This window comes from Scleropages formosus, chromosome 12 (genome assembly GCF_900964775.1).
Source record: "Scleropages formosus chromosome 12, fSclFor1.1, whole genome shotgun sequence".
NCBI classification, from domain to species: Eukaryota; Metazoa; Chordata; class Actinopteri; order Osteoglossiformes; family Osteoglossidae; genus Scleropages; species Scleropages formosus.
The window spans coordinates 27598630-27611640 of NC_041817.1; the positions used below are offsets into that span (position 1 = coordinate 27598630).

At 43.4% G+C, this 13011-nt stretch overlaps 1 protein-coding gene across 1 annotated transcript in view; it reads left to right on the top strand.

Moving 5' to 3' along the window:
* The window catches only part of cntnap5b (contactin associated protein family member 5b), a 69512-nt gene extending 56926 nt beyond the window's left edge, over window positions 1-12586 (top strand). The window contains exons 19-25 of the mRNA XM_029256923.1: window positions 1296-1535; window positions 3516-3740; window positions 5215-5348; window positions 8004-8091; window positions 10032-10235; window positions 11745-11816; window positions 12281-12586. Of these exons, the coding sequence (XP_029112756.1) occupies window positions 1296-1535; window positions 3516-3740; window positions 5215-5348; window positions 8004-8091; window positions 10032-10235; window positions 11745-11816; window positions 12281-12477 (1160 nt within the window). The 3' untranslated portion in view covers window positions 12478-12586. The remainder of the gene's footprint in view (window positions 1-1295; window positions 1536-3515; window positions 3741-5214; window positions 5349-8003; window positions 8092-10031; window positions 10236-11744; window positions 11817-12280) is intronic.
* The last annotated feature ends 425 nt before the right edge of the window (window positions 12587-13011 follow it).

Genomic DNA, 13011 nt, shown 5'->3' on the forward strand with positions numbered 1-13011 from the left:
TTACTCGGAGGAGGGGCACTGCCGTTGAATCCTCGCACAAGATCCTGAAGTGCTTCATTAACCATGTGGGACCACAAACTGGGACCCAGCAAATTGCATCCATCACTCACCTAACAGGGTCAATTTGTTCCATGAAATCAGCCCATTAGGGAAAATCCCTATATTAGGTGGTCGCTTTGCCATTATTACTTTTGGAAAAAGTATGATCTGCTCCCCAAGAAAAAATATTGAATACAAAATGAGAAATGAACCAAAAAAAAGATATATTTTTATTAATCGCAATAACAACTTTAATATATTATGACAAAGGAGAACTCAAGGAACCAAGATTTGTGGGGTTTTTTTTTTTTTTTTCTTTAGTCATGCAGCATACACCCTAACTTTCCCCAAATCACACAAACCCAAGGAAGACATGAAATGAAACATAAGACATACTGGCAGTAAACAACTAAATATTTCAAATACACATAAACAATAACACACCCCAATGACTCTGAAATATGAAAAACATTTAGATTCTAACCTCCAACCATCTCCAACAATATTTACATGTTTATACAGTTTATTTCCAAAAGTTAGTGATTGCAGTCGGTAAGTGAGGGAGTGCGTACTATTAAACGTATTTAAGTTGTCAATTAGCTTTACTGTAATCAGTGTCGTGATTGGTTGAGCCTGTCAATGTGACAGGAAATAGGAAGTAGGAAACAGGAAGTACACACTGTGGCCAATTTTGCTCCAGAAGAAGTGTATGTAGTGAATAAAATATGTCTCGCATACATAAAATTATTGCGTTACAGGGGAAAGTGATGCTGCACTGAATAATAAATCCAATGTTTGAAATTACTCTATTTTCATACATTGTTGTAGCTGTTTCTTATTGCATGGTAGCCTGTTAGACACAAGAAGGGTATTTTTTGTTCTTTGTTTATTTCTTAATGCTAGCTCATGATAAGCTGCAATGGTTTGGCAAAATCGAGTTTCAAAAGTCATTTTGGATAAAAGCAGCTGTGCGATAGCAAACGCTAAAGAGCCGCAGCGACACTTGCGCAGGCAGAGCGGTCGTCCCTAGAATGGAGGCCCGTTTCCCCGTCTTTTGATACTTGCCATTTTTGGTGATCTTCTCTAATTCAGCTTCCGGTTCCGCTTCACTGGCTCCGGTGCTGGAGAGTCCCGTAAGAACCGGTTCATTTCACAGACCACCAGCTCCCAAATCCCCGAGAAATGTTGCTCCCCAGGCGACGGCATGATGGAGCTTCCTGCCGATCTCTCCAGCTTCACAGTTTTCTACCCTGCAGGGGGCACCGCATCCAGGCAGAGGGGCTTCCTGGGCTGCATTCGGGCCCTCACCATGAACGGCATCACTCTGGACCTGGAGGAGCGTGCCAAGATGACCCCCGGTGTGAGCTCCATGTGCCCGGGCCACTGCACCGGTCACGGCAGCCTGTGCCACAACCGCGGGCGCTGCATCGAGAGCAACAACGGCTACGCCTGCGACTGCACACACTCCGCCTACGGGGGGCCACACTGCAAGACAGGTGTGTGGCTGGAGTGTCCCTCAAGGTTGTGAACCTACACTGTCCCGTCACTGTGAGGTCTCAGCCTCTGTAAACACAGAGGATTTGATTTAATATTTCTTATTTCGGCACCGGTACAGATCATCCTTGTATGACCAGACTAATGGAGGGTCCAGTCATGTGACTGGCTGGTCATGTAATGTATCGTGTATCGGATTTTTCACAGTCATTTTAACATGATTCTGATGTTACATACGTAAATGAAATGTTTTGTTTTTGCATTTTTTCACAAAATAAAACAATGACGTTAGCATGCCAGGTTGCAAGATGCTGCAAGGTTACACTTCTTTACCAAATCTGCAGTTATATTAATTTCTTTTTATCTTGTTATTAAAAAATTGCTAAATTACTTCAGGTATAGAAGTGATTTTTTTTTTTTAGCTCTTTGTATTCCACTTTTGGAGTTTTTTTCTTTTTTTAATTCTGGAAGAAAGCAAGCATTGTGATGTGCGGGACTGTTCGTTCCAAATTCTGCTCACATGACATCCGGTCACATGCAGATCAACTGCATCTCCAGTCTTCTTTTTTTTAAAAAAAAAATAATAATAATACTAATTAGCTATACTCATAAAACTAACAAATCCGATACCATGATTTTCAGAAGAAAAATTTTGTGGAAATTATCCATTAATTTTGTAAAAAAAAAAAAAAAAACCCGTGGTAGTACTGAACTGAAGAAGGTATAAAAATATAATAATGAAGAGTTTTATACTTGCCTCTTCCTGATAATGTCTGTCCTGAGCGCTCGCTGTTTGGCGCTGAACTCGTGTGGGTGGCAAGTTTAATTTTCTCTCATGTTGCTCTGTATGATTGTCAAAAAGCCACGGCTTGTCATGAAACTGTTATGAAAACATAAAGCGCTTAGGAAATGTATTTGGAATATTCTATTTATGTATCACTAGTGCTTTGAACAAGCATGCTTCAAAAAAATAATAAAAATAGTAATTTGCCAGCAGCCTGAGTTCCGACACTTTCACAGTCACACAAAGAGGGGTGCTGGGATCACTGGGATCAACACTGAAACAACATCAACGAGATCCTCTTATAAGGGTCATTAAGGCTCTAAATGGACGAAAGGAGGTGAGACATTATTCTGATCTGCCCCGATCCCAGCTGTTGCAGAGCAGCATCTTCTCTCACACTGTCATCAGATTCATGGCGGTTCTTAACAACGTCTGGCCTGTATTCAGGGTAAAAATAATAGCTAAGTGTAATACAGTTTATACACGCATGACCGGACCTCAGGTGACCGGATATTTGAATGACGGGACAGTCCAGTACATTACAGAGTTATTTCTGTATATGCTTTGAGAATTTTCGAAAAAGGAAAAAAATCATTAAACAAATAAATTTGCAAAGTGGAGCAAAACTCATCAAAAAATCATTTATTTCAAATATCTGAAGGGATTTTCAACCAAAAAACTCACAATACATGGCATGAAGGCATTTATTTTTTTGTAAATGCAAAATTGGGTGGAATCGCTGCATTTTTTGTAGCAGCCTATTGATCCGCGTGACCAGAACCCTCTCTCCTCAGTAGTCTGGTCATACCAGGATGAACTGTAGCGGAGAAAGAGCCATGGCTGAGCCACTTGTGTGAACACTGCTGCCAGGTCTCAGTAACCAGTAGGTGGCGCTACGGTGAATGCGAGACTAGAGCCGTTTGCGGCCCTGCCTGTAGACATTACCAGGGGTTTAGGCAAATCTGGGAACTGGGAGATGTGAAACATTCCTCTCTGGGAAGGGAACCATGACAACAAATAATGTGCTCCCATGGTGCTGCCCCCTGGTGGCCAGACACACATCTAAAGTATCAGTTATGAAAATGAGGATCGATTATGCTCTGAGTCACAAATTACATTTATGTACAGATACAAAGAGTGCTTTGGATGTTCAGATCTTCTCCCCCTCTCTGTGCTCCCACCTGCTCCCTGGATGCAGAGGTGTCCATATCCTTCGAGCGCGGCTCCTCCTTGACCTACACCTTCCAGGAGCCCTTCTCGGTGATGCACAACCGGAGCACGCAGTCCTTCCCCGCGTACCCCGACAGCAGCAAATCCAGGGAGAACGTGGGCTTCAGCTTCCAGACAAGCCAGTCCCCCGCCATGCTGCTGGTCACCACCACCTTCCACAGCCAGTACATGGCCATCATCCTGGCGCACAACGGTACCCTGGGAAACTAGAGCTCTCAGGGGTTAGCGCACGGCATTCTGGGTGAACTCTGACTGCAGCTCTCATGAAAGTTCAGCAGAGGACCTAGTAGAGGGAGTGTAGAGCAAACTCTCCTGGGTACTCTGTGATGTCCTGTAAACATCATTCTCAATTAGGCTGTGTTCAGTAATAACAATATTACATTTATTCATGTAGCTGGGACTTTTACCAAAACTGATTTATGATACAAGGTTTCAGCGTTAAGCTGCTTACACCGAGTTACCCATTTTCACGTCTTGGAAATTTTTACTGTATCACTCAGGGTTACTAAAGGAGGTGGCGTGATAGTTAGAGCCATAGCCTTCTGACTGAAGGATGTGTGTCTGAATCCCACCCCGTTGATCAAAGTTTTTACCCTGAAATAACAAAGTAAAAATAACCCAGCTATATAAGTAGCTGCTACTACTACTGCTACTACTACTAATAATAATAATGATAATAATAATAATAACCATTACACAGCAACCAAATCCATCCAGCCTAATCCTAAAAGGTGGGGTAGTGGTTACAGTTGTCACTATGCAGTGAAAGGTTCTGGGTTTGAATTCTACCTGCTGCCATAATACCCTTGATCAAAGTGATATGAGAAAAATTACCCTATTGTATAAAGGGATGAATCAACTGAAATGGTATAGTGCACAGATCTATTATTGTAAGTTGCCATGGAAAAGTGGGGGGCACGGGGCGCAGGGGCGCAGTGGCGCAGTGGGTTGGACCGCAGTCCTGCTCTCCGGTGGGTCTGGGGTTCAAGTCCTGCTTGGGGTGCCTTGTGACGGACTAGCATCCCGTCCTGGGTGTGTCCCCTCCCCCTCCGGCCTTGCACCCTGTGTTGCCGGGTCGGCTCCGGTTCCCCCGTGACCCCGTACGGGACAAGCGGTTCTGATAATGTGTGTGTGTGTGTGTGTGTGTGTGTGTGTGTGTGTGTGTGTGTGTGTGCCATGGAGAAATTATTAAGATAAATAATACATTTTATATACATATATATAGAAAATCCTGGCAAAGGGTCACACCATGTAAATTCCTCACTTTGCCTCAGTTGAAATGTTTCCATAATCTTATCTCTTATTGTATTACATAACGACTACAGGTCTTTATGGTCACATGTGGTTTTTGCTCTTGCACTTTGATATGCTCTCTTTTTCTCTCTCTCTCTCTCTCTCTTCATATATATATACGTGTGTGTGTGTGTATGCACAGTTTTCCATGTGGCTGCTCTTAGCCTTTTCTTATTTCCCGTTCAGTGGTGAGATGCTCTTTGTTGCAGTAAAGCCGCAGTAATTGGGTCAGGCGAATACCTTGGAGAAGCATCTAGAAGCAAAATCTTTGATTGGAGATGGAAACAGGCCACGCAGGCAGATTATATACATTTGCTTGTGGCTGTTTGACCGTCTAAAATTCACAGCCATGTTCTTGTGTTCTGCTCCTTCAGGGAGTTTGCAGATCTGGTATCATCTCAATAAGGAGAAGAGGCCCGACGTGTTCACACCACTCCCTGTGACCCTTGCAGACGGGCTCCTGCACTCTGTGAGGATCCATCGTGAAGGCAGGGATATTCACATCCAGGTGGGCACTCATGCACCAGCTCCTTGCCTTACAAACACAAATGGGACCAGAACTCATTTTGTTCATAACTCCAGAGTCACTTTACCACTGAGTCACAACCAATAAAGGCTTGATAATAGATGCGTTCCTCAGTTTATTTACAGTTTCTACAAAAAGTGCTGGGAGCAGATACAACAAGCAAAGAATTCTACAAAAATATTCTTAACTTCATTTGCACTCAGAGGAATTCAAAATGACAGGAAACAGAAATGTGCTAATTGAGTGAACCTGTACTCGTACCCATAGTTGACTATGGAACACTGTGAAAGTGAGTTGAATTATGTTGGTCCTCTTGCTCGGTTTCTGTTTCAACTTCAAGCGATCAGCAACATCGGGGAACACCAGAAACGTACCGGAAACACTGTGGTAACTAGTCGAATGAAAGCGGTCCCACACTCTTGGTCTAGCACGGTGCTCTTTACCGCCATCTACCTGCTTGGCGGGTAAAAAGCTGGTCATGTTCACTCCGCTGCAGAGAGACACTTTAGAAAACAGGAAAATGTTTTATCTGTTAAAATTTGCATCTCAAATATTTGTAACACATGGTGCTCGAGTACTGGGGAAAAAAGTACCAAACACTCCACAACCGCCACTTTACTGTACTGTAAATCACTTTTATTGATTTCAATAAGGCACTTGATTCAGCAAATAGAGCTCAGACACTAAAGAGCCGCATCCAAAACAGATGAGGGCAATAAAATCACGGCAAACCAATTAAAGTGGCTGAAAGTGAGGAGGAAGCAGGTCTACAGATTAACAGAAATAATAATAATAAAAAAGAAACCCAGGAAGGAATTAAGTGATACGCAAAATCTGGTCAAAGGAGGAAATTGAGTACATCAGGCACCTTGTTATAATGAAACGCAGGCATTATAATAAGGAAAGACTCGGCAGGACATATGTTCACAAAATGGGAAAGATTAAGATGTTCTGAATCTGTCGCTGGGACTCTGAAATAACCATGTTCAGCACAGCTTGCGACCGGCCCTCATGTGGCTGCAGGTGTGGATTATTAAAGAGAACCTCAACAGAAATTAAATATGTCTCTAACTGTGTGCCTCTCGGTGATGATGGGATCACAATGACAAAATTTCGTCAAAAGTAGGAATTGCCCACGTGGACAGCAGCTGAATCACCAATAATGAGCAATTTCGTGAAAATACACAAAGTACAACTTGCAAACGCAGCTGGGACCAGAAGTCTGTTCAAAACTCGTTTTGTTTGTAAATTCAACCACTGCGTCGCATTTAATGAAAGCTGAAGGTAGATGAAGATATTTTTTTGATTTATTCATGGGCCAGATTCAATGAAATCCTTAGATAAAGCTATAATGAAATGAACCTTCACTGTAAGACATTTATTTATTCAGTTTTCATCATCCTTTCATCCTGTACAGGTTCCTGTGTTTCTGAGTCTTTTTGTGAAGCAGGGTACACTGTGGATCGGAGACCAGCCTGTCACCAGATATTTATTTTTATTTTCCTTTATTAACTTGAATAAATATATTGATATTTACAGAATATTTATTTTATAGATATTTATAGAATTTATAGAATATAGTGATATTCTATACAGTCAATACAAGCGTAATAACGGAGATGCATCACAACATATTCACTGTATAGGTTCTGTCTCACACACAGCTATGGGAAAAAACAAAATATTTTAAAATTTTTTTAACTTCAAGCTACAATAACATTAAAACTAACCTAAAATGACAAAAAAACAAAAAAAAACAAAAAATGTCATCACCACAAGTTCCTGTTTAATTCCAGTTGTTAACATTTTCATTCCATAACCACGTGCAGTGTAATTTGTCTTGTTATGGCTCTCCAACACAAACACCAGACAAGAGCTGTAAACACTGTGGAATTGAGTTGAATTCAAGCGGTCCAGTGCTGCTGTCTGAGTACCTTTTTATTGTCAGTTAATGTCTGGATGCAAAAGTGCAGGAGACCATCTCTCCACAACGTTCATAACTTAACGACCCAGCATATGAATATGTCGGCCAACCAGATAAACCTTTTTATTTATATTTTTCAATTAGCAACAGCTGCAATGCTGGATCACAGCAACAGAGAAATGGAAAAAGTAAAACAAGATGATTAATACATCATTGTACACGTGGGGACAGTTAGTAGCGCAGTGGTAAGAGCAACTGCCTTTCGATCCAAAGGTTCAATCCCCACCCCTGGCTGTAGTACCCTTGAGCAAGGTACTTACCTTAAACTCCTCCAGTACAATTACCCAGCTGTGTAAATAATTGTAAGCTTGTGATAACTGTAACCTTAATGTTGTAATTTGCTTTGAAGAAAAGCATCAGCTAAATGAGTAAATGTAATGAAGCAAGGACAAAAATGTGCAATATTTCATACGTGTGATCAAGTACCATTGTCTAAAAAGTCCACTGTCCAAAAAGTTGTCTGTTTTTTTTCTTTAATACTTTCCAAAAGAATATCAGTTCCAATCAGATCATCCTAACCGGAGAAAACTGGCTGCGATAAAACCCTTTCATAATCTGTACATACATCTCCACGGGTGGTAAAACACGGCTCGCGGTGCGGACTTCTTAAACTCGCGTGTATTTATGCATTTCCTCTTTATTTCCCTTGCCAGATTGACAAGGACATAAACCAAAAATACACCCTGTCATCGGACACGGAGTTGAACACAATTAAAGCTCTGACTTTGGGCAAAGTCACAGGTAAGCTGCCTTGTAAAGTCAAAGCAGAAAGGTGTGATATCTATCTGGCACCATAAAGCCCAGTCCATTAATCCTGATTAGGGTCCCTGCTCCCCGACTGCGGTCCGACAAGTTCACCCCTCAGGACGGGTCCCTTTAAAGTACCTGCTTTCCGCTTGGTTCGCAGGTGTTTACAAGGCCAACTCACCTGGTGCTGCACAGGTTCCCGAGCGTGTTTATGCAGACTCAAAAAAACAGCCGTCCATGGGTTCCTCTCTCTTTTTTTTTTTTGTTTTGTTTTTTCCTTGACTCAGTTTGTAGGAACACGAAGTCTTTGCTGCTGGAAGCAAAATTTACCATCAGTGACATACTTTGCTGTTACCTCCATGTATCCTCAAATAATATCCATAATTTTTGTAGAATGTGTATTTTTGGGCCCCCAGGGGTTAGAAGCAGTTTATATTTGGACGCCACTGCTGCCCAGAATACAGCGTGTGAACAATATAAAGGATAGGTGCATATTTTCAGGCGAGTTTTGTGTATTTTCAGTCAACTTGTACAAACCAGCCAGTGACATGGAGTATCACTTCTGCCACCACTGTTCACCAGCTGAGTTTACACCCCGTGTACAAAGAGTTTAGAGCACACAGAGCTTTAATCCCAGGAGTAGGAGTAATTTCATACACATCTATTGAATATTGTCTATATTTTATTTTGAAAAAGCAGTTGCTATATGCTCACTTCAGCCACCGAATCAATTACGGTGTATATGTTATGATTACAACACATGATGGATCCTCTTAGAACAAGTTAAATGCAGCTTGTTACACTTTCAAACAGGAGGAAATACATGTTCATAACTTTGAGCGCTTCCCTGTGCACTTTCATTCAGTCATGTGCAGTAATAAATTTATGAGAATGAGAATTAAACAGAGTCCAGTGTGGTTGAAAGATATATTGGATATACAGCTGACATTAGGATTTTACCAAAATTTTATTGTCTTTTCTAAATGGAAGATTCATGTAATATATGACACACGGGACAGCAGGTGGCATTGTTATTATAAGATTTGCCTTGTGCACCTCGAGTTCGAATCTTGTGATCTAGACACTTATCTTGATTTGATAGAGTAAAAATTATCCTGCTGTATAAATGGGTAAATTAGTGTGACTGGAGGGGGTGTGGTGGCGCGGTGGCGCAGTGGGTTGGACCACAGTCCTGCTCTCCGGTGGGCCTGGGGTTCGAGTCCTGCTTGGTGTGCCTTGCAATGGACTGGCATCCTGTCCTGGGTGTGTCCCTTCCCCCTCCAGCCTTATGCCCTGTGTTACTGGGTAGGCTCCGGTTCCCCGTGACCCTGTGTGGGACAAGCGGTTCTGAAAATGTGTGTGTAGTGTACAAACATTGTAAGCTCTCAGGGAGTTCACCCCACCATGCTGGGGCCAAAACATGACTCCACTGTTACTCTGGTGGGAACAGTAAGAATCAGAGCAAACAAAACTGCATAAGAGAACATTACAACATCATTGCAAAGCTGAACTGTACCCTTCAGCAGGTGTTCAACCACAGTAAAACTTATAGATATGTAAATGATCCAGGGCAGAAGTGAAGGTAATGCCAAGAGCTCCTGGATAAATAGCACAGCTGGATGAAACACCTCAGAAACACCTTTTTGATGAGTTGAGACAACATTCCTCATGTCTTCTGCTCCAATTACCTTCTCTGCGTTCGATTGGCTCGTAATGGACCGCAAACTGCAGAACAATAGGAACTGGGCTGAAGTGTCATCCTTTTTTTCAAGCGTCCCATCAAAGTACAGACATCACGTCCACAGTTATTAATTTTGATTGTCTGAATTTTGCTTTCATGCTATATTTGCCTAGGATTTAAATAATATGAGCATGTAGCCGAAAGGATCGACCGAGAGGTGAATCTGCTACCTTGGGACTCTTTTCCTGAGCAGGAACCATGGCTGTGGACGAGGAGGTGCTGCAGGCCGCGTCCCAGGGTTTCGTCGGCTGCCTGTCATCGGTCCAGTTCAACCACGTGGCCCCTCTGAAGGCGGCGCTGCTGAACCGTGGCAGCTCCCTGGTCAGCATGCGCGGCCGCTTGGTTGAGTCCACCTGTGGCTCATCGGCGGACATGACCACCTCGCACTCTCTCTCAGGTGCCACTCTACTTCATTTTCTGCCTCGCTCATGTTGAGTTGCACCCTCTGACACACTGAAGATGGCTTATCGGGGCTCCAGACGGCGTAGTGGTTAGCGCTGACCGCATAACTATGAAGCACCTCCACTTTTTGCTGTAGTGCCCTTGAACAAGGTCTTTAAATTCAATTGATAAAGTAAAATTTTTACACTGCGGTGTAAAACTGTGTAAGTCATTTTAATAGGTAGTTTTGGAAAAAAGTGTAATTAAGTAATAATACACACACACACTTCCAGAACTGCTTGGCCCATACAGGGTCGCCAGAGCCTACCTGGCAACACAGGGCATAAGGGGAGGGGACACACCCAGGGCAGGATGCCAGTCCATCGCAAGGCACCCCAAGCAGGACTTGAACCCCAGACCCACCGAAGAGCAGGACTGTGGTCTAACCCACTGCGCCACCGCACCCCCTAAGTAATAATAATAATACTAAATCAAGGGCAGCCCTAACCCTAAAAGGTGGTGTGGTGGTTAGAGCCAAATGTCTTCAGAAGAAGAAATGTATCAAAAGAACATGGGTTTGAATGAGTGTTTGACCTCCTGCTGTAGAACCCATTGTTAAGGTACTTGCCTTGAACTGGAACAGCTGAAGTTGTACTGCTGTAGAAATGGTTATAGCTACTGCCGTTGGACCCAAAGCTTGCAGGGTTGAATCCCAGCTGCAGTACCTTTAAGCAAGGTATTTACCCTGAATTGCTTTATTTAAAAAGTTGTATAAATGGGTAAATAATTGTAAGTTGCTTTGAAAAATACTCTCAGCTCTTATAAACAAATGTAACACTGTAAACTGCTTATAAATACAAACAATTGTGACTCTTTATATAATGAACCGTCAGGGTCATGCTTCTGTGACTTCACTGCCAATACTAAGAGCTCTTTACTTATTATTACCAATTATTTTTCTGACTTCTGTAATAGACTGGGGTTGGGCGCGGTGGCTCCATGGGTTCGAGTCCTGCTTGGGGTACCTTGCAACAGACTGGTGTCCCGTCCTGGGTGTGTCCCAACCCCCTTAAGCCCTGTGCCCTTTGTTGCCGGGTTAGGCTCCGGTTTGCCGCGACCCCACTCGGGACAAGTGGTTTCAACCAGTGTGTAATAGACTGGGGTCCCACCCAGGGTTTACCTCCCTCAGGCTTGTGCCCAGTGATTCCAGGATAGGTTCTGGATTCCCACAAAACTCAACAGGAAAAGTGATTAATGAAAATAGATGGATGGATTTATGTAACTTCTTCAAAGCTTCTTACAATGTTAGATTTATACGTGAAGCTAATTACAGTTGTCTAATTAGCTAAATATTTAATTGTCAGAGTAATTTTTATTGCGTCAGTACTGCAATGGGAGGAGGGATTTAGGTCCTTTGATTGCAGGGCTATGACTCTAACCATCACAACACACACTATTAGTTCAGCGTCCCATCTAAAACAAATTGAGACAGAAAGTCTTCTGTGTACTACTCCTTCCCTCACAGATTCGGAGAAGAGCGACCGGGGCAAAGAACCGCTAACGAATGCAGTGCAGAGTGACTCAGCAGTGATTGCAGGTGAGAATTCCCATTTGCAGTTATAGTTACCATCAATCTAATGTTATGGCATCACCCCCTGAAGCCCAGCTACACCTGCTCTTCGGAGGCGCCTCTGTTCATGAATACATCTGTTCCCCGTCTGGACGTCTTCCATTAGCTGCTGTTTCAGGTTCATCAGCCCCAAGTAGAATAGTACATAGTGCAAACTCTGTCGAATTTGTCATTTTTGATCGCATGTTGTGTTGAGGAATGTAAAGGAACGATGAAGGTTACTCAGCTCGCCTCTTATTTCATTTGTCTGCTTAAGTTGTAGGTTATTAGCCATGCTCCACTGCACCATTAGACTGACTGGCGCTGAATCCACATGCTGTGAAATAATTTGATTTTTCCAGCCCAAAAGCAAAGCTATTAAGAGCACTTAAGGTGATGCGTTTCTGCGATGTCAAGTCTTCTTCAGCATGGCTGTCCATCGCTCTCCGCAGGGGTTATTGCAGCGGTCGTCTTCATCACGCTTTGCATGGCTGCCGTGATGATCCGCTTCTTGTACCAGCACCGGCAGGCCCGAATGGCGGAACCCATTAAAGAGAAGAACCATCGGCATGGACTGGAAACAGCCTACCGCACAGAATTGGACCTCCAGAACGCAGTGCGGGACAGCAGGAAGGAGTATTACATTTGACCCTCCGCAGCCTCTTCGGACTCACTAAGAGCCATCCTGCTCCTGCCTCTCTCGCGCTCCGTGCACCTCCCTGCCCAGGACCCCATGCCCTCCTTGAGGAACACAGCTGACACTTTTTTGCGCACTTTCTGACTTCTTGCAGTGACACCTTTTCCCTGGGAATTCTGGGAGGTATGGGGATGGGGAGCCAGGTGAAGCAGTGCTTGTAGGAAGCGATAAAGGGGGCAATGGAAAATACATACATGGGATACAGTGCACTTGGTAAACTATAGTCTAGCGGTGATAATCCACCTTAGGACAGGCAAAGATGTTGCTGAGGCAACAGAGGCAGGACACTGTGGTCCGTCCTCCCTCTGTTCTTTAGGGGAGGTGAGACAAAAGGGAACAGTTATCCTGAAGGTGGTCTAGATTGCCAGGATGGATCTTTTAGCTTCTGCAGCTTAATGGGATCCTGCTGCCCATCGTGAGACTCCGTGGCAATGGAGAGCCACTGCTGCCAACTTGTGGGAATTTTATAAATCCGCCATCCCAGTT